Here is a 26,146-nt window from a genome sequence, read left to right as displayed (position 1 = left end):
GACATGATGAAGTCTTTTAAAATGTTAAGGGCACTTGATACGGAGTCTCCTCTGCATGGAATGTCCTTAAAAGCGCTAACACCTTGTGCAGGAGGAAAACAGTACCTATGGCGTCTCTGTCTCTGCGTGGGTTCTGGTTAGCATGTTGATAAGTTACATTGCAATTATGGTCTCATGTCTACATACAGTGCATAGGGGAGTTAGAGCAGTTAGGTTTGGGTGTCTCTTAACCAGCCTTGTCTAGTTCACTATGTGGCTCAAGACAGCTCTACTAAAATGCAGAGAAGTTCTAAACAAAATGCAGAGAAATTCTAAATATGATTTTCTTTCTCTTTCTTTTATTTCATCTATTTATTTATTCGTTTGCTTGTTTGTTTGTTTGTTTGTTTGCTAGCATGCCATTTAACTAGAAGTTGTAAAGAGCTGTCAGGAGCCATAAGAATCATACTTCAGTAGGGACATGAGCAAAAAGAACATTCACCCTTCTCCTCAGTCAGTCAGTCAATCAATGAAAATTGCTTTTGTATAGTGTTCTGCATGACATGCATCCCAAAGTGAGTTACAGCAAAAGGGAAATCATCTGCTCTTTTTTCATCTCCGTATTTAGACTGAAATGATATTGCTCAACATTTTGACGTACTGTACAGACATCTTTCATACTTAAGAGTCCTTTCTTAATACTGAGTAGGAGAAAATGCCGATACATATTTAACTGGTGTTGAGGCTTTGGACTGTGGACTTATTTAACAAAAGTCTAAAGGCAGAAAACATTGAGACAAATAAAAGACTCTCATGTTTCTTATTTAACTCTTTAAAAAGTAATTAGCTATATTTTCTAATACTAATGAAAGCATTTCTCATGATCCTTAGACTTCAAAAAGGTGCCCTCCACTTAACCAGCTAGTTTTGGCTGGATTTATAACTTCATTACTGAAAACATGGAAGTAAACTGAAACAGACTGGAAGAACATCCATAACTTGGCCATAGAACTTAAAGGAAGCCAAGGATCTATCGTTAGACACAGAGAATTTAAAAAATAGGCACTTAGATTTTGTGGCAATTGCTCTCATATATGTTACCTTGGTCCTTTTCATAGAAATCTGTGCATATACTGTGTATCCTTTCTAGAAAAAAAAACAATACTAGCAAAATGTAAGACCCAAGAAAAGCCCATGTGCAGGGCTGCCTTCAGTTCTTTGTATGCAGTTTCTGACATCGTCATCAAGTATCTCTGTGAGGGTTGTTAGCATCCGCATCTCACAGATGCAGAAACTGAGGTAGAAAACCTCAAGTATATTTCCCACGGTCACATTCAGTGACTGAAGGGCTACACCATTCAGCCTTCCTTTGTGTCTTTATTTTGCACTTTTTATACATATTAGTTATCCCTAATGATGGTTTTCATTATGGCATTTTTTATACATGTCTATATGTATTTTTATCATGTGCCCACAGCCACTCTCTCTTTTTCCTCTGTCACACCCTCTGCTCCCCTTCCTGAAGAACTAAGATGTTGCCAGAGGTCTCTTTAACCCTAGGGTTCATGGACTTAACACAAAGCTATCTGCTCCCTCATCTGATGGCTCCTCATCTAGGGACGTCTGTCATGCTGTGTTTTGAACATTTTAAGTCCCACTGGGTCATCACAAGGTAGAATGATTTAGAGTACTCATCCTTTTAGAAAACACTAGGTGTGCATCTGTGTGCTTGTGTGTAGGTTTGCACATGAATGCAGTGCCTGTAGAGGCCGGAAGAGTACACTGGGCCCTGGACCTCACATGTGCTAGGAACAGAACCCAGGTTCTCTGCAAGAGCAGCAAGTGCTCTTAACCATCAGGCCATCTCTTTGTAACCCAACTGCATACTGCAGTTGGGACAAGATAGATGGACAAAGAGGCCACATGCAAGGACAAGGGAGTTGCTCAACCAGCTGGTGGGGAAAACAGTAAGACTCAGTGGCCAGCCTCATCTCTGAGACGGAGCTTAGCTTCCTCCCCCTTAATATTGTATGCTCAACGTCTTCACTAACTCTGTAGGTAGTCAGGAGGTCAGGAAACTTAGGACATGTTTCCTAAAGAAATAAGTCTGGTGACCGACTGCCTAGTGGTGAGTGGTGATCTTTGTTGCTTTCCGTAATGTCTTTGAAGTTGTTTTTGAAGTTTCCTTTTCTTTCCTTAATCTTTTTTATTTTTATGCATATAGGCGTACTTGCCTTCATATATTTCTGTGCACCACTGGCATGCATGGTGCTCGTGGAGGCCAAAAGAGGGTATGAGATCCCCTGGAACTGGAGTTACAGAAGGTTGTGAGCTGCCAGGTGGGTGTTGGTACTCAAACCTGGAACTCTGGAAGGGTGGTCAGTGATCTTAACCACTGAGCCATCTCTTCAGCCCGCTTTTGGTATTTGCTGTCACCTGGTGTCTCTAGGAGGCTGTACAGATGGCAGCTGCTCACAGAGGTAAATGTCTTTGTACCACTCCCCACCCTCATCTCCCTCTCATTCCTAATCTCAAACTCACTCATCACTTCTCCCTTTCTTTCCTCAGGGAAGCTTTTCCTGGTGACAGCACCAGCCATTTTTAAGCTCTAAATCTTAACAGCTTGTTGCTTTGCTCTTCTGTGCCCTTCCTAGCCGTTACCAAGTGTATTAGTTAATCAAACTTTTCTAGAGCAGCCCTTCTCAGCCTTGGTGCAGGTGGTCAGTGTCGAATGACTTATGGGGCTCACCTAAGACCAGCAAAATTACTGTTAGGAAGTACCAACAAAAATAATTTTTATGCCGGGCAGTGGTGGCGCACGCCTTTAATCCCAGCACTTGGGAGGCAGAGGCAGGCAGATTTCTGAGTTTGAGGCCAGCCTGGTCTACAGAGTGAGTTCCAGGACAGCCAGGGCTACACAGAGAAACCCTGTCTCGAAAAACAGATAGATAGATAGATAGATAGATAGATAGATAGATAGATAGATAGATAGATAGATAGATAGATAATAATTTTTATGTTTGAGGTCACCACAACATGAGGAACAGTGTTAAAAGAAGGTTGAGAACCACTGATCTAGAAGAACAGAGCTGATACAATGAATCTGTGTATATTGAAAGAGGATGTATTAGTGGCTTAGAGGTTATGGTCTGACTAGTCTAATAATGGCTGGCTCCCTACAGAAAAGCCCTAGAATCCATTAGTTTTCCAATCTACAAACTTGGATGTCTCACCTTGTCTGCAATACATGTTGAAACCCCAAAGAAGGAATGCCTTAGCAGCAGGGTGGATGGGAATTCCAGTGAGAGTTGGGGCAAGCAGGCAACATCAAAAGCTTCCTTCTTCCATGTCCTTTTATACAGGCTGCCACCATAGATTGTGGCCCGTATCTATGGCAGGTCTTCCCACCTCAAATAATCCAATCAAGGAAGCTCCCTCACGTGTATGTCCACATGCTTGGGTTTCAGTTGATTCTAGATGTAGCCAGGTTGGCAACCAAGATTAGCCATCACACCAAGCATCACCAGCTAGGATTCCTGTCAAGTCAAGCAGCAAATATTAATGAAGACAGGAAAGAAACCCACAATTAAGAGCACATCCTCTCTAAAGGGGCGGCCTTATCACATCTCCAAAAACCAGCTAACCATTGTCTTGCCAGGCACATTAAAATGTATCCTAAAGCAATGCAAAGATTTGTGTTTCTTAAATATTGGCCACTAACTATGAATTAAAAACAAAACAACAATGAAGAAAACAAAATATCAGAACAGTCAGCAGGCCGTGTGTGTGAGTGTGAGTGTGGTTCTCAATCCCTTATCTGTGCTGTAAGGAGGGGTAGAGCCTTCCCTTCCAGTGTGGCGCGCCCTGCTGCTCATGGCTCAGACCCTTAGATGGCACTGCCTTAGATGGCGTTGTAACCTGATTTGTTTTTCATAATTTTTGAAGCACTTTTAATTTGTTCTTTTTTAATATAGTTATTTTGGTTTTCCTTATCCTATTTTGCTTTTTTTTAATTACCAGTTTGAGGCAAAAATCAAGAGTGTTCTCTATCTATCTCTATTTGTGTGGGGGGAGGAGAGAGGAAGGAGGGAGAGGAGGGGGAGAGATCTAACTACTAAGAATGAAGTTAAGAAGGCCAGGTCTTCTCCATCTAGGTAACAACAACAACAACAAGGCAATAAAAGTCTAAGAGGGAGGCTGAAGGTTTAAGGGAGGCTGAAGGCTCAGGGTTTAAGAGCACTGGCTACTCTTCCAGAGGACCTAAGTTTAAGTACTAGCATCTACATGGCAGCTCACAACAGTCTGTAACTCGAGTTCCTGGGGGTCTTCTGGCCTCTGTGGGTATTGCATATACATGGTACACAGAAATATATGTAGGCAAAACACCTGTGTGTATAAAATAATAAAATAATTGTTTAAATCCAAGAGGGAATAAACCTTTTACAAATGAACTCTGGCTGCAGAGAAGGCTCAGTCAAGAAAGTGCTCGTTTTGCCTCCCGCTTGTAACCAGAGCACTGGACAGAGACAGGTCCCGAGGTTACCCCCAGCCAGCCTAGCCTAGCTGGCTGCTTTCAAGCCCATGAGAGACCCTATCTCAAAAAGCAGGCTGCTTAATACCTCAATAACAACAACTGAGGTTGACCTCCAACTTTCGCACACACATGAAGAAAACATTGTGAGTATTGCCACCAAAGACAAGTTGGTAAAGTTCATGTTTTAATTTTTAAAAATAGAAAAGTAGGAACCTGTGAGACAGTTCAGGGGTAAGGGCGCTTACCACCATGGCTGTTCTTTGATTCCTGGGATTCACGTGCTAGAAGTGAAGAACAGACTTCTACAGATTGTCCTCTCTTCTTCACACAGGTAGGATGGTGTGCGCATGTACACAGATCAATGGGTGGATGATAGATAGATAGATAGATAGATAGATAGATAGATAGATAGATAGATAGATAGATAGATAGATAGAATTCTTAAATAAGAATTAGTAATTTTATTAAAATTATATTTTACCTGTACTATTATAGAATTTTCTGTTCCTTCAGAAGAAATCATTTTCTTTTAGAAGAATGTCTATTGTGTTAATCTTTTTCTTAAGTGTGTCTGCTACTTTGGTTTTGGTTGTTAGGTATACTTGTTGGGTAACTATTTAAGCTGCAGTATAAATGTCATCATATTAATGTGACTATAAATCACTTTTATGGTATGCCTCCTTTCCTCTCAAAGATCTCCTACATCTTGACATTTGTCCAGGCCTCAGCACAGTCTGATCCTTTACAGTGGTCCATGGGCATCTATAAAGGAAATACCCAAAATCTAATTTTCCAAATCATAGTCTATAGGCATGATTTTAACTGTAAGTCTGTAATGGTTGTACACTACCAAATTATAATTTGAATAAGCCAAATGGTAATACCAAGATTCTACCTCAATATAAAGTAGCCCTTCTGAAGCTACAGGGAAAAGGTCAAATCTACATGTGGGTCAGAGAAGGAAGAAGGACTGCTAATATTGTTCAAGTTACCAGAGCATAGAGGGCTCCCACCCCATGAGGATGTGTTTTCTTACCTCTAAGCATAGTGGAAGGATACAATCCATTGATAGCATAACTTGCCTTATTAATTGAAAGGAATGGAATCTACCAGATGTAGCCCAAGCCAGTAGAGAGTTGGGTGACTAAGCAACAGCAAAGAGACCATATTGAGTGAGCCAGAATTCAGTCTCCAAGTCATTTATTTCAGCCAGTGACAGTACATTTAAACTCCTGTGTCTCTGCCGTGATTGATGGTTTAATATCATATATAATTTTTTTAATGAAGGAAAACCATTTAAATATGTTACCATTTGCACTGGTATTCTCCGATGTACATAACTGCATTTAATCATTATGGGGATTGTTTCTATACTTGTGTAATTTGTATCCAGGAAATAACTGTCAAAGCCATCTCGTGCTGTTGCTGGAATGGTACAGTGTGCTTCAGACGCAGGTAGATTCGTTCTTCCCTGCACATAATTAAGAGTGTTGGAGCTTCCACTGCCGCCACACAGGAATTCCATGTTTACATTTCAGAGAATGAAGAATAAGCCACAGTGTGTTTGCAGGTTCTTGTTTTCTGAGGAAATGATATTTAAGTGCCTTAGTTTTGTACCAGTATATGATTTGAAGAGTCTGATTTTAAGACTTTTAATATTAAAATACATAATAAAATTTTATTATCTAATTACAAGAGGGTTTAGCCTCTTATTAAAGTTGCTAAATCAGGCCTATATTAGCATTATAATGGCACAGTTTGACATGGAATACTCAAAAGTCAAGTTCAAAAGGGAGGGGTCTCTTACCCCTACCCCTCACACCAAATAACAAGGATAAAATGCGTGTATGGAAGCAAACAAGGAGCAATTTGGGATGCTAGAGAAGGAGTAGAAGTGTCAGCCCAGGATGGTACCCTTAGGCAAGGCAGCTGGTCTATGTAGCCTTTTGTTTATCTGCTACTGGTTTATGTAGCCTTTAGGCCGGCACCAGAAACAATCACTCCTACAGGGTCAGCTGCTGGTCAGAAGCAAAGTAAGAAAAGATTTTGCTTCCAAACACAGCAGCCATAATTTCTGTACAGCTGGCACCTGCTACTGGTGCACAGCATGAAGGTGAAAGGTCAAAGAGGCAGTTGTTCAAAACTCAAGAATGGCTTAAAGGGACTTGTAGATTAATCTGCTTTATTAACTTCTGTATATTAGATAACTATTGCTGTGAATGACAGTACATCTTTTTGAATAAGTCACATCTCTTTCTCTTTTAAATTAGCTTTTGAGTAATGAATATTAAATAGAAAGCATTTCAGAAGTAATTAAATGAAAATAGAATGATGTCATTTTACAGTTTTGTTTATAGAATAGGAGAATTATGCTTTCCAAGAATCTTTAAAAGAAGAAAAAGGAAAGGAAGGAAAGAGGAAAGAGGAAAACAGTCAGCTCTTCATAAAGAAGAAATTGGAATAAACAAGCCAGTCATTAGCCTTTGTCTTTAAACTGAGAAAAGATGATGTCTCTTGTGCCTGAGCATGGAGTCGCTGGGTGCCAGTGGCTGGCTTTGACATTCCCAGGGGCTCTGAATGTTTCTTTATGAATTAAAGTGACTGCAATCTGTCATCGTTCTTTTATCTACAGTTTAGCACAGTCAGTTCTGCTCCCAGTCTACAGCAAATGTTCTCAGAATAGTGAAGGAGTTGTGGGAAGTCGGCAACAGACATTCCTTTTCTTTCAGACTCGTATAAGGCGAAGAGAGAGAGTATTTTGTAAGGGGAAACACACAGCTTTATACAGACTTAGTCCGATGATAATAGGCATGCTCTATAATAGCCTCTTCCCCCATCCTGACAAGTAAGATGGGTTTTAGCCTCTTCATTGATAGTGATGAGTGTAATTGGCTATCTGTGTAAATTAAAAAATAGGAAGAACTCAGTAACTGTATCCTTTTTTAAAACCTCTGCAAAAAAAATAAGTCACTATAGAGATTTCCCATAGGTTAAGTGCTGACACAAACTCTGGCAATGTTTTAAACAAACTCTTCAAATGGGATGGCTTTGTCTGTTGCCTGACAGTGATTTTTCATCCTCATAGTTTGTTTTTAAGGTTTCTCATAAAATGAAAGCACTGTAGAGGACATGTGGGTTTCATGGTAAGAGCAGCATTCATACATATTTCACAAAGAAAACTACACCAAGTCTTTTGCAAGTGTAAGCTTCCCACTCTGAACAATACTTCTCTGGAGAACAGAGGTTACACCTAAAAGCATCTCGCTACTCCCCCATCTGTCACCCACAGTAGAGCTGTCCAACCTCTGCTTAAAGATCTGACTGACCCTGTTTCCACCCTGCAGAGCCCTATGTTCTCTGGGCTTGCTGGGACCTAAAAAGTCACTGTGAAAGGAGCGTCTCTGACTCTCAGAAAAATAATGTGGTAGAAGTACACAGTGAAGATGTGGTAGAAACAATGCCAGACTGTGCTGAGGGTGAGGCAGACATAGACAAATGCTGGGTTTCTATGTCTATTAAGGTGCATGTTTGCACACGTTTCTGTTTAAGCCTCTTAACTCTGAAGTACTTGTATAACCATTTTATAGTCTGAATGTTATGGGTGACTCGGGATGTTAGTGCAGGGCCAGAAGCAGCAGAGCTTGTACTCTCTCCTAGAAATGCACAGCACAAGCCTGGGCTGAGCTCAAGTGGGAACTTTGGGTTCATGGTTCAACACTGTGTTTCTCTGTAGCCCTGGCTGTCCTGGAGCTCACTCTGTAGACCAGGCCTCAAACTCAGAGATCCACCTGCCTCTGCCTCTTGAGGGCTGGGATTAAAGATGTGCACCATAAGGTGTTAACACTTAACCTGAGCTGAGTTACTTAACATCTTTACTGGGTTGTTTTGTTGATTTGGGGTCAAACCCAGAGTCTCATACATGCTAGGCAGCTTCTCTGCTGCTGAGCTGCATCCCCTGTTCTTCCTTCATAGATTTAGAAGCTGGCACTCGGATGATGGTCAACCTTCAAGTCTGACGTTATCTAAACGTTCACATACTCTAAAGGCAAAGCACCCTTTCCTTGCCATATACTTAGAGAAGCTGCTGGTCTACATGGAGAGGAGGCAGGTGCCCTAAGAGGTTCTCAAAGGGAAGAGCAGCCGGCTGCAGTGGGAGGAGAGAGATGGAGAAGACTCCCAGGCCTTGTCTTCTCTAGAGAGCCCTGGCTTTTTTGCCTAGTCAGGAAACAACACATTGTAGACCTAAGATCCTCACATATTAAGGTTTCTTGACTTAGATATAGAGCTGTGAGGACCGAATGAGCTAATGAATGCAGACTCACTTAATACAAGATCATCAACAGAGTATGGCTGCATATTACTCTTTGCCTTGAGAAATCACCTGCTACTTATAAATATGTGCCTAATGTATGTCTAAGCCTAACACTTCTCTTATAAGATTATTTAATTTAAAGTCTGTGACATCAGGCAGATTTACCAAGGTCTGCAGGCATGTCGTCTGTGTGCTTTGCCCTTTTAGAGCTTTTTCTGTGATACTTGTTCTCAGAGTCACATTCACTGGACTGAGAAGAAAGGCTAGTTCAGGTTTGACTCTTGGCCCAAAGCAACTCTTTTCTTCACTTATTTCTCCCCTATATTTTTGGCATCACCTTGTAGTGGCAAGAATGAAAATAAATATCCTAACTACTCACTGAGACAGTACTGTCATACCTGAAATCTACTGTGACTCTCATAACAGCAATAGTGGTTGTGAATTCTTTAAACATGAAATACAGCAGCCAGGCAGTGGTGGTGCACACTTTTAATGCCAACACTGGGGAGGCAGAGACAGGCGGATCTCTGAGTTCATGGACATCCTGGTCTACAGGGTGATTTCTAGGACAGGCAGGACTGTTAAACAGAGAAATCCTGTCTCAAACTAACCAAAAGAAAAATAGAAAAAATAACTGGAGGTGGGGAGGATTGGTACATCAAGAGTAAACTAGTGGGGGCTGGAGTTAAGAAGTCCTGAGTTCAATTCCCAGCAACCACATAGTAGCTCACAACCATCTGTAATGGGATCTGATGCCCTCGTCTAGTGTGCCTGAAGACAGCAACAGAATATATATATATATATATATAAACCACTTAGTATATATATATATATATATTCTAATTAAAAATAAAACAAACAGCCGGGCGGTGGTGGCACACGCCTTTAATCCCAGCACTTGGGAGGCAGAGGCAGGAGGATTTCTGAGTTCGAGGCCAGCCTGGTCTACAGAGTGAGTTGCAGGACAGCCAGGACTATACAGAGAAACCCCGTCTCGAAAAAACCTAAATAAATAAATAAATAAACAAACAAACAAAGAGTAAGCTAGTGGAGGAAATGTGCAGAGACTCCGAGTTGAAATGACTTGTTCAGAGTTGCACAGCCAGTGGTAGTGGTGCCTGATACTGTGGTCTGATGTGTGTGTCCCCCTCAGACCACGTGTGATTAGAAACTCAGTTCCCAGGGTGGTGATACTGAAAGAAAGGGAGAGACTATCACAAAAGCATGATCCTCCCACCCTGCTTCCTGGCTTGAGATGTGCTTCCTTCCTTTCTGTGTGCCTACTAAGTGGTACCTACTAAGTGGTACCACTAACCATCAGGTTCTCACCAGAGGCAAATCAGTAGAATCTAGTCTAGAGCTGAAAACCTGCAAAACTACAAGCTAAATAAGCCCCTTTCTTCAAAAGTCGCTTTTGTTTTGTGTGTCATTAAAATGGTGGAACTCAGAATGATGGTCTATATAAGAGCTAGGATTGCTGGTACCTAGATCTCACCCAATTTTGACCAGACAAAAGCTTCCTTGGGCCTTAATCTACCATTCATTCCCAGTATGCTTTCTTACCCATCCACCCTTCTCCAAGGGAGCCAGGCAAGACTTCTCCTGCCTTTCCTCCTCCGAGTGGCACCGTGAACATGAATGAGAAGCCATGGAGTTTCTAGAATGATGGCAGCACTGTGGGAATATGAGGGTTTGCCCTGTGCTGGTATGACATGCCTGGTTTTGTACTGATTGCTAGTTTTCAGACTTGCAGGTTGTTCTGTAACTCCTGAAGCACATCCCTATGGCAAGAATGTGAAGCTCACTTTCCTATTCATTTTCCTGTTAACTCTGAGGCAGTTCAACCAGCAGCAGTTGTTGATGGAGCCACATTCTTACAGAATACAAAGGAAGTCTTGTTTGTCTGCAGGCTGGTCACCTGCCATTGCTTAAGCCTGTCTCGTACTCATACAGCCAACCATCAGAACCCATGAGCAAAAACCCATGAGTTCTGTATGCCTTGTCATGCGTATGGGATATACCATATAGTCTTGGGCTCCTGAAATTCCATCTTCATTTAAAGCTCTTTCTTTGAAAATGCTCTACTTAGTAAAGGTTTGCATGTTGTGTGTCCTTGGAATCATTTACAACATCTTTGAGGATCACAGCATTCTATAGAGGAGAATTTCTAGCATAGTTGAATTGGCTTCTAGGATCAGCTGGCTGAGCCACTCATGGCCTAGATTCCCCAAGACTCAGATCTTAGGGTCTCTCATTCCATCATTTCCTCGATGCCCTCCATCACCTGGACATTGGGACCAGAGACAAGTACAACACCTCAGTGTATACTTGTCTATTCTTCCTGGTAGTCCTGTAAGCCAGGAATGTAAAATAATACACCACCATGAAAGATAGCAATCGAAAATGCCAGGCTTGAAGAGAAGTGGCTTGGGCCTCAAGGCATAAAGAACACCAAAAGCAAGAGCTCTCTGTTAATGCCCATACTTAATGTGGCCTCTCAGTTCAGATGGAACACAGCAGCTCCACTCAGCAGCAATTAGAGATAAGTGCATTCAGGATGATTTCTCCAAGATTAGAAGGAACAGCTTGATGGGTGGACAATAAGAAATTAATAAATACATAAGCTCCTTAAGGCCTGTTATGGTTGACTCTGAAATGGCCTCCATAGGGCCATGTGCTCACTGCTTATTCCCAGATGACAGCACTATTTTAGGGGTTCTAAGAAATTTAAGAGGTAAGACCTAGCTTCAGGAAACAGGTCACAAGCGGTCCTTGGCTATGTCTTATGCCTAGCCAATCTCTGTCTCTCTGTTTTCTGACCACCATGAGATAGAAACCTCCTGCACCACCATGGTGTTCTGCCCAGGGCCTGATGCCAAGACACCATCAACTGAGCCCCCTGGAGCCATGAACCAAAGTAAATCATTGTTCCTTTAAGTTGTTTGTGTCAGAGCAGTTTGGTCACAGTGATAGGAAGCTAACTAATGCAAGACCACATTTTACTCGGCTCTGTACCAGAAGTATTCAACACATAATGAGAGGCCAGTGATTCTTTGAACAGTGACTAAGTGTGGGAAACAAAAAGGAAGGGGAGAGAAGGAACATCCTGCAGAATGATACCTGGTATACAGCAGGCATTCTGTGTTTGCTAAAGAGCTAGTAGTTAAGTAGTGATGACATGTGCAGGTGATAGCCCTGCAGAAGCCCAGCCTGTTTTAGAAACTAGAAGTTCTATTCCAGGTGCGTAATGTGCTCTTATCCCACAGAGGAAGAAAGCCTTCCCTCCCCACCCTGCACTGCTCTCCTCAGCTCCTCTGCATTAGAGAGAGGCAGGAGACAAATTGACAGAAATCTGGAGGGAAGTAACTCAAGTGATTTAGGAGAATGGAAGGGCTGGCTTATGGGGCCAGATTAAAGAAGCTAAATATGTATAGCTTGCCTAAGTGACAACTAAACGGGGCATTTGATAAGTCTATAAATACTTGGAAGATGTAAATGCCAGGAGGAAAGGGAATTACTTAGCATGGCACAATGGAGTATTGGCATAATGGGATAATATTAAGAAAGGCAAGATGAAGGTTGAACATCAATAAAAAGCTTCCTGACAAGAAGAGCCATTCCTGACAAGGGACACTATTAGGTTATGTGCTGTGGGCCAAGGGAAATAATGTCAGTGCCCTTCCTCGGTGTACTGGCAGCAGAACCAGCAAGGTAGGAGATCATGAGCATGTCCTAACTGGGGCACAGAAGCCAAGCAAGTGACCTTCTGCCTGTGGCCTCCCCATCTCAGAACAGGAAGAAACTGCTGCTGCTTGAGAGAAATGAGTTAGCCCAGATGTCCCAGAGGCTGATATCCCATAGAGGAATGGTTGTCAGTGGTTCATACTACACCATGGCCAGAGAGATTATCATTTTCTTATAATGACATTCATTTCATACAGGATAGAAAGCTAGTTTCTCTTGCAACCATCACTAGGCCCTTCAACAGATGTAACCCCTGCTTATGTGAGCAGCCTCCCCTACACTCCCTGCAGACAGCTGTTATTGCCCAGCGCTGCTTTGAACCTTTGTGCTCACGCCCCTCTCTCCTGACAGCAAGTCAAACTGCTCATTCTCTAAGGCAGATGAAATGTCCCCTCTCTGAAGCCTCCCCTGCCTGCCCCACCCAGGCCTTAACACAATTGGAAGCCCTCTGGTCTCTCAAAGCCTCCTGTGTGGGCTTGTTTGCAGTATTTAGTATACTGCACTGTGAATCTTCTCCCTCCTTGGCTGCAAACTCTTTGACAACTGTCACTGGCTTGTTCGCCTCTGTCCCCAGGACCTGTGTCAGAGCCTGGTCAAGGAATGTTATCAGCAAATGTGGAGTAGATCAAGGAAGCAGGCTCAGCTCTCTTGGTTTCCCTCCTGCATTGGACCCATGCATTTACTGAGGGAGAAAGAGCTTCCAGTTCTCAGCATCTTTGAGAAACCTCCCTATCTCTTGGCAATACATTCGATGTCATCAGACAACTATAAATAAAACCCCTCCTTGTTCATGTCCTATTTAGGCAACCATGTTGCATATGGATAGCTTCCTTAACATTTCTAGGAGATTCAGGATGACAGCAGTACATATGCTGACATGAAAAGCTGAAATCTTACAGGGATCCAGCAGTAGACAAAGACCTACAAGCAACTGAAGGATGCTGAGAGCCAATGAAATAGTCTCCTTCAAGGAACAACCCCCCAACCCCCAATTGGTTATCTACTACCGAGTGTTCAGGTCTGAAATCATTTACATACAAGTAACATTATAGTCCTAAGCAGATTGTTTTCATGTATTATGTAGGGGTGTGTGTATTTGTGTGTAACAACAAAGAGAAGGTATCCATGAATTTGAGCCTGAGTGAAGGGGAGGAGGAAGGGGGTTGAATGAAAGAAAAGTTAGGGGGGAGGTATATAATTGTATTTTAATTTCAAAATATAAATAATGAGGGGACTCATTTCTAAAAAAGTAGAGTGCCCCCACTGTAAATGCTAGGCTATGTACATAGTATGTACATACATACACAGCGCAAATACTAGGCTAATTCTTAATGAAAAATGCTTTTGAGGGGGTCCCATAAATTGTCCACAAAAATATATTTTCCCCATAGGAAAATTTTTTTAAAATAAGTAACATAATCCTTCACTAGTAACTGGAACTCTTTGGGACCATCTAACCAAATTTCTTCAGGAAATAGGAAGGTTGTCCTGTCAGATGAGATGCAATGGGATGTTGAGCCTCCTCCTGTAGGGATGGCAGATATGTTATAAACTAGCACTTGCTGCACTCTGCCTTGATAACTACCAGGAAGGCCCTTGTACCATTATGCATATGTTGTTCTCTTGTGAAATATGATACTCATTGGCAGTGTGTTATAGTGCCAATCAGAAAGTCGCCTGTGTTTCTCACCAGCTTTGATCTTGAATGGCCTGTGCCAGCGCTGAAGTCATTGCAGCCCTGTGTGCATGTGCCCTCGGCTCAGCTTCATGGCTGCTGGTTCCATCAGTGGTCTGTATGGATGAACTAAACAGCGCCCAAACACCTGCATAAGAAACAGCATTTTAGCTATCTGGCTGCCACTTCTCTCTATTGAGTCTTGAATCTCGGTATCTGCTCTTGAAGTTCTGAATTTATCTGTGGTTTGGGGTTCAGTTTTTTTTCTCAGAAGCAATGCTTTGACTGAGAAGAACATGGGTTGGGTATCCTGACCATTCTGGCTGCTGCTGCAGTCTTGTTCATCTTCACTGTCTCGCCAGCGAGCTCTCATAGGACAAGCTCCGCTAGGAGCCTGGCCTCTGCTCTTGCCCTAACCCTTCTCCAAAGCTAGGTTAGTTCCTGCTGTGTATGGCAGACCCACACTGATAGCTCCTCTCTGTGTACTAGCCCAAATGCCCATCTGAATTTAGCATGCATAAAAGATCTTACATGGCCTGGCCCTGGTGAGGGTCTGCTCCTCACCCTCAGCTGTGCTTTGTGCCACCCCAGAGCCCAAGGCTGTTCATTCTTCAAACATGCTAAGCACTCGCTGTCCTGGACTTTTTCTCATCTCATTTCCTTTCCCTAGTATGTCCCTGTTCCTGGGTGCAGCTGTGTGCGCTGTTAGTGCTCAGCTGCGCCTGTCCAGTGCAGATAGGCTGGCCTCTGCAGGTACCCGTGCACATGAGTCTGCCTCACTAGGTTCTCACACTGTCGTAGATACCTTTGATCAGAGGCTGCTGTAGGACATTAGGAGTTCTCAGATATGGGTCCATGTTAGTCATTCCAATGCTACAATGGGCTAGACATGTGTCACTTGAAGGAAAACTAGGGGGAGTGACATTGTAGACCACACAGATCTTGTTAACAGATCTCCTATCTACAGGAGAAATGCACATGGTGGTTTTGAGTGGTAAGGCTTAATTCTAACATGACATTGGAGCAGATGCTGTTTGGTGTTGGCAAGGAGTTGGGGGGCGGGGGTGCGCAGGGAGAAGACCAACCCAAATAGTGCTGAGTGGCAAGCCCTGCCGCCTCCAGTACCCCAGGTTTTCTGGTTTCTTTTAATGTGGCAAGCTGCTCTATGAGATCTGCAGCCACTTGAAATATGATTTACTACATGTAAAAGTTTCAGCTGGATAATGAAGATTCAGGATTGAGACTCACAGTATAGTGTAGTCAATTTTCCTGCTGTTGCTCTCCAGTACATCTCTGCCATTGAAATGAATAATTTATTATAATTTATTTCAACCCTGGAAAATAAAACTGTTTTCCTAGTGATGTGTGCTGTAGCATTCAGAATAGACACATTGCATGCAGAACTCTCAATTAATTAATCCTGAAGTTTCATTCTTGCTTGACCTTCTCCTAAGCTGGGAGACTGGCAGGTAATTCTTTCCCCAATAAGGCATGATTAAAATGAATGTTTTGAGAAATAGGGGTAAGGTTGGTAATGAAGAAAATTGAAAGAACAGCGAGGCAAGGTTGTGTTTTTCCTTAGATACTACAGTGCAAGAGTTTTTAAATATTCCAGACAATTCATCACTTAGAGCACAAGCATCCCTTGCCTTTCTGTGAGGGGAGCCAAGGATACTGAGTTTCCATATAATTCAGGCTCCTTTGCGACCAGAGCCGGCTGAGCTTCCTGGACCTGGGTGCCTTTAACACATCCCCTCCTGGTTTTAAAGCAAGGCTGACACTGTATAGAGGCCAAGCAAACAGGCCTCGTCAGGTGACCTCAGGGGAGACAGGTCACGCATCACTGATTCCAGGCTTCTTCAGAGGAGGAGACTTACCTCATCTTAAGTTTCATCCCATTGGTTTTCATTGTAAATGCTAAATACTTCAGTACCAGCACATTGGGATTGCTTGATATGCACAGGTATTTTAAATTTAATGTAACTTAGTGGTAGGCCTCAGTGCATCTGGAGAGGCAGAAGAAGTTAACAAAATATGTGCTTATTTATCCACTGTGTTCATTCCTCACACCATCTACTAATATCACAAAGGAAGATGGCAGATGAAGGGAGCGATTGATCTCCTTCCCTAAGACGGCAGCGAGTATCTAACGTGAGCACGATCACATTTCAGTATCTGCTCTGCATGTGGCCTCAGGAACAGCACTCAGTAATGACAGACATTCCCTGCCTTGTGTACTCTGAAAACCTGGAAGCATTTCCTCCTTCAGCTGTGTTCTGACTCCCTGGGCCTGGACCTCTATCTAGGGTAGGTGCTCTGGAGAAACCACCATGGAGATGGAGAGATTTCTTAGGTTTTCAAATCCTGCTGCAGTGTTCAGGCAATCGTGCAGGGTGGGGTGTTTTGGTTTGTCTTGTTTGTTATGTTATTGGTAAGGTCAGCCTTCCTCTCCTCTTTTCCTGGCCTTCTGAAAGGCTGGTGCATTCCCTAGGCGCAGGGTAGCTCTTAAGAGTTGGATGCATTTATTATTAGCTGTTCCTCAGAACATCACCAGAGTATTACCACACAGTCAGGACACTAGCTCGGCTGGGATGAGAATGACTCCATGTCCTCCATGGATTAGCACACAGGCTGTGTCCGTACTGTGTCCCCTTGTTTGATCTTTTTGGTCTCTCCTCAGTCTTCAGGGCTAGGGCATAGAGCTGTCTCTCACTCTTCTTCAGCCTGGCTCTTCGAGGCCTCCTCTGTGCTAACCAGAAGACAAGGCCCATTTTTCCTTTGCCTCACAACAGAAGTGCAGCATTAGGAGGAGTCATGAGCACTGGCAGGGGCTGGAGACAGGGAGGACAGAGCTGAGGTCCCTAAGTGGACCTTGCCCTGCACAGCCAGCCCTCATCCTCCACAGCCCCTTTTTTTCTGTGGCACACTGGATGGAGACAGGATGGGCACCTTAGTTTTGGGTTTGGGGGGAGTTGCTTTTGTTTTGGTTTTTTCCACTTATTCCTTTTGACTTTACAGAATGCATGCTAGTTACAGTAGTCAGCAAAGTCAAGTGACAGCCATGGAAACATTTACTTTATAGGAAGTATTATATCCTAGAGAAAGTTAGCCTAATTTACTAATTTCTATGGTGTTATGATGTTAATTTAAATTGTGGTGCTCTCAGTTGAAGGAAAATCATTATTTCCCGTGAAATGTTCAATGAATCAATTTCCAAAGACATTCTTACATTTACTATTGTTCATTTTCCGAGTCTGTAAATACAGTAACTAAACTTGTAAGCATTTTGGGTGGGAAGAGGAAAGGCTTGCTGAAAACTTTTCAGAAGCCATGGCCCTGGGTTCTAATCACAAACTTCAACAGCTGCATGACTCCAGAAGCTGCTAGAGCAGACAGGCCCCTCAAGGCCTGCAGTGGGGACCAGCTGCAGCCAGGGGCTCTAAGCCTCACTCTCGACAGCCTGGGCCCCCATGGCCACAGGGCAGCATAATGAATTCGCACAGACTTTTGCATATGGCCTGAACTAGCCTTTACATCCTAGCAGCACCCTGATCAAGTGTGTTCTCCTTGACTCCAGGCCATTAGTGTATACAGATGTGTGATAGATAATGCTCTCCAAAGGTTTTCCTGAGAATAGAAACAGCATGACAGTAGACTCTATAAATGCTGACTTTGTTAGATGTTGAGAAACTCATCAGGCACTGCCTGCTGTTAGGTAGGCTGCTCTGTCTTCGGCTCATTCTTCTTTGGCCTGGCTTTGCAAGGCCACATGATGATGGTGCCTCAGACTATGGCTCAGTAACCTAAAAACCCCAGCCACAGGCCTTCCTAGGATCTCCTGGCTTAGAGGTCTTGGTCTGTTTTCAAAAACAAGGTCCTTTGAAGTGATGGGTCTATGTTAAGACATTGAAGCATTCCATGTATGAGCCATAGATAAGGCACAGTTCAGTTTTCTGTATAGTGCTCTTCATCTTAAAGTGTGTGTTCGCTGTCTTAGCAGGAAAGTGCCCAAAGTGCACGCTGCTTATTTGACTTCAGCAAACAGCAGAGCAGGCACATGACATGAGGGTGTCCTAGTAACTGTTCCGTGTGGCCCAGGGGCAGGCTAGGTCTGCTCTGCTTTGCACTTGTATCTCACGCCTTTGTCAAGAGCATGATCAGAGGTCACATGTTGTCACTTTCTTCTTCTGGATCACACACTTGTGGTTTTGTGCTTAGATGTGTGTGCTTGCATGGTTGCACTGTCACACTGTCACTTAAACCCATACTAACCCCAGCAAAACCAATTGGCTGCTTTCTGGGCTGCCTCCTGCTGAGCTGATTTCTGGGATTACAACTCAGCATGAAGTTAGATAACTTTGAGGAGAATATAGTAACCTCATTTACCTGTCTAACCGAGCCATGAGTTGGTATTCTTTCCTTCGCCATGAAATTCCATTGGCTTATGCCAGCAGAAGCTACAGTTGCAGAATGGGAATGGTATGTGTAAGGTACACTGTGTGGCAAGGACAGGGTAGGTGTTTGTTCTGTACAGAGGAAATTCCTCCTCACGGTGTCCCTCTCACTGCAGTTGTCACAGTCCCTACTTTGTGTCTGAGATATAAAGGCAAACGCCATGGGAGAATTAGCAGGGCTGGACTTGTCCTCAGTTCTTAATCTAATGCCTGTTGCTACCTCCTCATTGAACAGGACTCCAGCCAAACTCTGTAAGGAATGGGAGGGATGGGGAATCAAGTGAAGTAGCATAGGGTATGATTTCCCTGAGGAGACAGCCCCTTTGCTAGATAACCCCATCCCTGCTTTGGCAAATCAGCCACTCGTTAATGTAAGTGGGTAATGTGTATGGTTTTGAGTATAGGCCCTAGGCAACATAGCCAATTGAGAGTGGCCTCCCACCGTACCCTCAGCTGTGTTGGGAGTGAGTAGGCAGTGGAGAACTAGATACCAGCTCTCCAAACACTGCAGCACCACACACTCATGGCACCTGCTGACACAATGTGGGCGGAGCCAAAATGGCTCCTTTCCATGTCCACTCATGGTGACCTCAGAGACCACCCACCCCCTTAAACATCTGCCCACAGGGGAGAGGACTGTGCTTTAGCATTATAGCTAGCATTCTTCCTTGGTGTGTCCGGGCTGTTTTACCACTACTCTAGGATTATTAGAAAAATCGTTCTGGAGATTAGCTGCCACATCAGTGATATTTAAGAAGATTACTCGGTACTTTACATATTTCCAGAAAAGGAAAAAAGGAAAAAAATCCATTTTTGCCAACTTTATTTTTAGAAAAGTATTTTATTCAAACATCTCCTTACTTATTACAGACATAAATACATGCATTCAGACAAATGAATACACGAGAGGACCGTATAAAGTAATTGGCACATCACTCCAGGATGCTTTGTCAGTTACTGGAAGAATTTGGTGCTTCTAACTTTAATCTTCTCCATTAAAATATCCATTCTGCTTCAGATTGTGAAACCCATAATATTTTAGACTGTCTCCGTGGATCTGTTAGTTTTGCTTGTCAACTTAATTTGTGCTCTATGACTTTGACTGGCTCACTAGACTGTTCCTGGGAACATGTGATCTACAAAGGATGTTGAGCATGCCAGGCATGAAGTTCTGGCTTCTCCAGAGAGACTGGACATCAGTGTTTGTGTTTTGGATAGGCTGGCAGATGTCCTTTGTAACCAGCCTAGTCATTGAGATTGTGATAGAAATGGCAGCTGTTGAACTACAGAGATGCACACTGCTGGTGTTGATATGCCTTCGGTGTCTGCAGGATGCACACTCTGCAATGCTTTTCAAATGCCATCTCAGTCCATGCTCCGAGCTTCCTTGAGCTGGATTATTTCCTTCCCTCTTCAGTGTTAATAAAAAGAGACATCACAAGAGCCGTTCAGTTACTTGCCAAAGATCTCAGAATAAATTAGATTACCAAAACTTTTTGCCAGGGGCAGAGAGATGGCTGGGTAGGTAAATACACACTTGTGTAAATGAAGGAGCAGAGTTCAGATCCCTGGCAGCACCTACACACTGCACAAGTGCCAGGTGAGTGCCGTGCCCACCGGCCTGTGATTCCAGTGCTCAAGAGGCCAGCAGGCTGACTAGATAGATGGACATTATCCTCAAGCTGTGGGTTCAGCAGTAATTAACTTATTACCTCAGTAAGTGAAATGGAGAGTATTTGAGGGAGACACCCAACTTCACCCTTACACACTACACATGTAGACTGCACATGCACATGAACATTACACATTCATACTTATGCAAAAAAGGGAGGTTGCTAAAAGCATTCAAAGCAAACCAAGTCATCAAAGCCTAGTAGGGATGGTGTCTGTAGGGTCTTACTACACCACCGCCCTTTCATTTGCCCTCCATTGGGGAGACGAGCTCTAGAGCTATGGGAGTAGATAGGCTGCAGCCGGAGAAATCAGCCCACTTCACAGCCATTGGCCTGGACCGTTGGGGCAGCCTCACCCCTGGACTTCCACCTGTCATGTCTGATGACAAGGCACATTCCACATACTTCACCATGACCACAAGCCCATCAGTAGCTACCTTGCATTGAGGGTAAAGTCTAGACTCCATTAGCATGGTCTTCCATTCTGTCTCCTGCCACACAAGTTCCTTACCATTGATGAGCATAGCGTGTTCGTCCCCACCCTGTCTTGGCCTCCTGTCTGCTTATGGTAAACTTAGATGTTTCCATCCCATGGCAGCTCCCTGACTGGCATTGAAGAACTTCGAGGTCTTCCCCCTCCGCATTCTGCTGCTTTTCCTACACTTGTTCCCCACTGTTTTCTCTCCGTGCCTTCCCTAGCAAGCTTCGAGGGAAGCTCGAAGAAGAATCCTGTTCTCTCTTGTGTGTGTCTTAACAACCTCGAGAGTTAAGAACGTGGATAAGTGAGGACATGTAGTATGTAGCAGTGAGTGAGCAGTTAGTACTGAATGATTTGAAAAACAGCAGTCTGAGCCAGCAGGAAACATACCCTTCTGGAGTCAAATGGAAAGTGTTTTATTCCACTCGGTGATGAGCTGCCAAGAGATGTCCATTAACATGAACTGTTTGGTGAGGTGAGAAGCAGACAAGAAAGTAAGTTGGGCCTTTACCTGGTACCTAGCTCAGAGCAAAGCATAGAAAGCATGAGAAGCAGGGACTGAACCTCCTGGCTCAGCAAGAAGGTTCTCACCAAGCTTTTGGTAGTGGAGACTTTTCCTTAGGGACATGAGGCTGCCCAGAGTTTACATTGCCTTCTAGGCTTCCAGAGTGAGAGCCAAAAGTCCAGGGAAATCCCTCCTGTCATCAGAAAAGTGGAGGGATGGAGGGAGCACATAGAAAGTCTGGGTGTCAGGCAGGCTCTAAGCCAAGGGTTCCAGTTTCCTTGTGCCTCTGTCTTCTAGATGATGTCTGTCCTCATGAACACCATTGTCTTTGAGGACTGTCGGAACCAGTGGTCAGTGTCCAGGCCTCTTCTGGGCCTCATCCTGCTCAATGAGAAGGTGAGTATACTCTCAGAAAGGACCACGGGAGGAGAGGAAAGGGCCATGGGAGGAAGGAGAGAGGGCCACGGGAGGATGGGGAGAGGGCCAGAGGAGGAGGGAGAGGGGCCATTAAACCCTGAAGACCACAGGCTACGTGGCTGAGGCCTTGACAGCCTAGAAGGCACTTTTCCTCAAAAATCTTCTTGAGTTGGCAGAGGTCACAGAGGCCACCTGCTGCACTCTGTTTGTGTGTGTGTGTGTGTGTGTGTGTGTGTGTGTGTGTGTGTGTGTGTGTATTGCTCGGCAGTATCCCAGAGTCATCCTTACCTGCCTTGCCATTCTGAGGCAATTCTGCACCACAGCCCTTTGGCCTTCTCCTCTAGCCTTCCTTTATATCTGGAGACCCCAGACACGAGCACAGCTGATAACAGCAGCAGCCCTTGAGGGATTGTGGGTAGAGCCGGTACCCTTCATCTAGGGAGCATATATCCCAGCCTCCTCTGTGCTCTGGCCACCCTCAACTGCCTCCCAAGCCCCTGGCTTCCTTGAAAATCACCCTGGCCCCTCAGCAGTCAGTGGGAACAGTGCATTACTGCTCAGGAGAATGAATTGTCTATACAATAAGATAGTACTGGGAAAAAGACAGTGAGATTAGAGGCAGCCGCATACATTAAAATTCAAACTAAAATCCCAGCCTTGGAAGGAAACTAATAGAAGAAGAAAATATATCAAAAAGAGAAGCGCTGTCTCATCACTCACCTGTGCTGAAGGATCCAATTTTAGCCACATTCAATAGTGCTGCCATTCATCTTCCCGGTGTTACTGTGATTTAAATCCGCGCTCTATAAAGGAGAGCAGCTCTTTTAAAATGATTGAGAGGGAATAAGGGCAAATCCGGTGTTTAGAAAAAGCTTATGACATCACAATATTATACTTTACTGATGGAGCCAATATTTCACGGCTTAGGATGAAAAACTAATAATTTTCTATTTGGTGAGAGTCACTGCATCATTATAAAAGGGGAAAATAAGTAGTTTTGTGCATTCCCAATCTTGTTCAGGAAGACATTGTGGTTTAAGTATAATGCCTCTGATATATAGTATTTAAGTATTAGTCTGACTACATATTAATTACGTGCATTTTTTTATGTGAGCTGTTTTAATGCATGATGAGAATTAAATATCATCCAGCTTTGGCTTGAAGAGATAAACATATGACTGGCAGAATGTTATCTTTGGCTGAAATTCCGCTGTTTCCAGTGATTAGGAGCTTTGCTCCACATCAGAGCTTGTGTTTGTATAAAAGACCACGGACCCCAGCAGGAAAAAAGGGAGGACTGAGCAGCCATTTGTGCTCAGGTATGACAGATACTGTTCTTCGAGCAGTAAGAACTCCCAGAACTGAGCAGGCCCCTCTAGTGCCCTGCCTCAGCAGAGCGGACCCACAGAACCCAGGAGGACAGACTTGGAACACAGCCCAGAGCTCTTAGAGAAGTGATTCACTGAAGCCAGGAAAGATGATGAGGCCGGAGGGGAGACCCTTGGCCTGGCCTTCAGTCACCAGAGTGCTCCCTGGGCATTTCCAGTTAAGTTCTCCTCCTCTGCCTTCCTGTGACAAGTAGAGTTGAGACCCCAGAAGACCCTGGGTTCATTCCCCAGTGGAGTCAAGAACTCCTATCAGACTAAACAGTGACAGTACAGCGGTCACAGCACGGGATTCTTATGAGCAAGGGGGTGGGGTTGACACACTACACCTGGGTACACCATACACCTCTGCGGCTTGGGTTTTCTCTACGGATAGAAAGTTCTGGATGCAGACCCCTGAGCATCGGTGAGCCCAAGTAGACCCCAACTGGCCTGGCCTCCTCCTCCTCCTTCCTTCCTGCCAGGTTTGGAGTTGGAACCTGAGCCTGACACTGCTCTGTCTCCCAACAGTATTTCAATGAACTGAGGGCGAGTCTGATAAACAGCCAGCCTCTCCCCAAGCAGGAAGTCCTTGCCCAGTGCTTCAGGAACTTGATGGAAGGAGTGGAACAGAACCTGTCTGTCAAGAACAGAGACAGGTGAGCATTGCCCAGTAGGGTGCCTCTGGGGGCACTCCAGGCTCCAGGCTTGTTGAACATAATTGGACTACAGTTAGCACAGCTCACGGCTGGATGTGGCTTTCCTATTGTACCTTGCGATCTTAGACCCAGGTCAGCTCCAGTCAATGTAGTTTACCCAGTGTCTGCTCAGGGATGCAGAGATGAATAAAATAGAGTCTTTGCCCTTACGCAGTTTATAATCCAACAGGAAGGAAGTGAGGAACACCTGACTAGAAAGAGCGGGTGAAGGGCGACTCACGCTGTCGCTGGGGATGAGGAAAGCCTGCCTGGCCTTTGAACTAGAAGGCCTTGGGGCCAGATAGACCCTGATGAACTGCTGTTCCTGCCTGTGTACTCTGTGTGACAGAAAAGCAGGCAGCTTCTCTGTTGTCTCCTCAGCACTAACATAGAGCCGATAGTGCCATGGATTGTGGGGTTTAAACAACAGAATGCAGTAAAGCTCGCAGTTAAGCTCAGTTCTTGGGCCAGGGACCTGTTAAGTGTTGATTTCGTCCTGAGAGTGCTTGGTGCCATTGACCCGTAAGATCTAACCAGACTAGGCCTGAATTAATTAATGGATTTATTCATTCATTCATACATTTATGCATTCAGTTTATAGAACTGCAGCACTGGTAATCTGGGGTGTGTTCTGAGTTCCTGCCCTCATGGAGCTTGCGTACTAGTGGATGAGACAGACAGTAGTCAGTGATAAGGAAGAAACTGTTCAGTGAGAGACTCCCTCCCCCTTCATCAAACACTAGAATTTAAAGTACACATTGTCATCCACCTAGTAGGCAGTGTATCTCAGGTAATTAGGCATGGTCAGCTGGGGGTACAGATACCTTCCCTTGGCGGTTCATCTAACTCTTAAGGAATCCTTTCAGAGCCAGATTCCTTCAGAGCCAGAAACTAGGAGAAAAGAGAGAAAGAGAGAGCGAGAGAGAGAGAGAGAGAGAGAAAGAGAAAGAGAGAGAGAGAGAGGCGGGATATTTTATTTTTGTTTGTTTCATTTTTCCATTTATTTATTTATTTATTTATTCAATTTAAATCCCAACTGCTGCCCTCTCTCCTCCGAGACCCCCCTCACATAGGCCCTCCACTATGCCCCATCCCCCTCTCCTCTAAGAGAGTGGGTGTCCCTTCTGGGTATCTCCTCACCCTGGCACATCAAGCCTCTGCAGAGCTAGGTGTATTCTCTCCCACTGAGGCCAGACAAGGCTCCCCAGTTACAGGAATGGATTACACAGAAAGGCAGCAGCCTTAGGGACAGCCCCTACTCCAGTTGTTGGGGACCCACATGAAGATTGAGCTGCACATCTGCTACATATGCCTAGGTCCTGCCTGTGTATGCTCTATGATTGGTGGTTTAGTCTCTGAGATCCCCCAAAGGTCCAGGTTAGTTGTTTCTGTTGGTCTTCCTATAGAGTTCCTAACCCCTCCGGGTCTTCAACCCTTCTACAAGACTCCACGAGTTCCATCCAATGTTTAGATGTGGGTCTCTGTGTCTGTTTCAGTCAGCTGCTGAGTAGAGCCTCAGAGGACACTTACGCTAGGCTCCTGTCTGCAAGCATAACACAGTATCATTAATAGTGTCAGGGACTGGTGCTTGTCCATGAAATGGGTCTCAAGTTGGGCCAGTTATTGGTTGGCCTTTCCTCAGTCTCTGCTTCATCTTTGTCCCTGTATTTCTTATGGACAGGAAAAATTTTGGGTCAAAAGTTTTGTGGTGGATTGGTGTCCTTGTCCCTCTACTTGGGAATTCTGGCAGGTTATAAGAGGTGACCACTTCAGGGTCCATATCCCCACTGCTAGGAGTCTCAGCCGAAGTCATCCCTGTAGACTCTTGGGAGCCTCCCCAAACTCAAGTCTCTGGGATGTCCTAGAGATGTCCTCCATCCCCACCAGCCAATGATTTCCATCCATTCTCCTAGCCTTCTGACCATCCCTCCTATCCCACCCCACACCTGATCCTCAATGCCTCCCCATTCCCCTTCCCATCCCCTCTCCCACCAACTTCCCTCTCTCCCTCTGTCTGCTATGATTATTTTATTCCTTCTTCTAATGAGATTCAAGAATCCTTGCTTGGGTCTTTCTTGTTGTCTAGCTTCTTTGGGTCTGTAGAGTGGAATGTGGGTATCCTGTACTTTATGGCTAATATCCACTTATAAGTGATCACATACCGTGCATGTCCTTTTGAGTCTGGGTTACCTCACTCAGGAAATTTTCTAGTTCCATCCATTTGCCTGCAAAATTCATGATGTCCTCATTTTTAATAGTTGAGTAGTATTCCATTGTGTAAATGGACCACATTTTCTGTATTCTTTCTATAGT

At 44.3% G+C, this 26,146-nt stretch overlaps 1 protein-coding gene across 2 annotated transcripts in view; it reads left to right on the top strand.

Annotated features, from left to right (window-relative positions):
* Nucleotides 1-26,146, top strand: part of Ranbp17 (RAN binding protein 17) — a 286,889-nt gene that overhangs the window by 257,839 nt on the left and 2,904 nt on the right. For both annotated transcript variants that reach the window (XM_028756444.1, XM_028756443.1), the window contains 2 exons: nt 21,652-21,750; nt 23,667-23,794. In XM_028756444.1, the coding sequence (XP_028612277.1) occupies nt 21,652-21,750; nt 23,667-23,794 (227 nt within the window). The remainder of the gene's footprint in view (nt 1-21,651; nt 21,751-23,666; nt 23,795-26,146) is intronic.

Source organism: Grammomys surdaster, unplaced genomic scaffold (assembly GCF_004785775.1).
Source record: "Grammomys surdaster isolate TR1022 unplaced genomic scaffold, NIH_TR_1.0 126121, whole genome shotgun sequence".
NCBI classification, from domain to species: Eukaryota; Metazoa; Chordata; class Mammalia; order Rodentia; family Muridae; genus Grammomys; species Grammomys surdaster.
The sequence above is the reverse complement of the archived record's forward strand: the minus strand, read 5'-3'. Positions and strand labels throughout refer to the sequence as shown.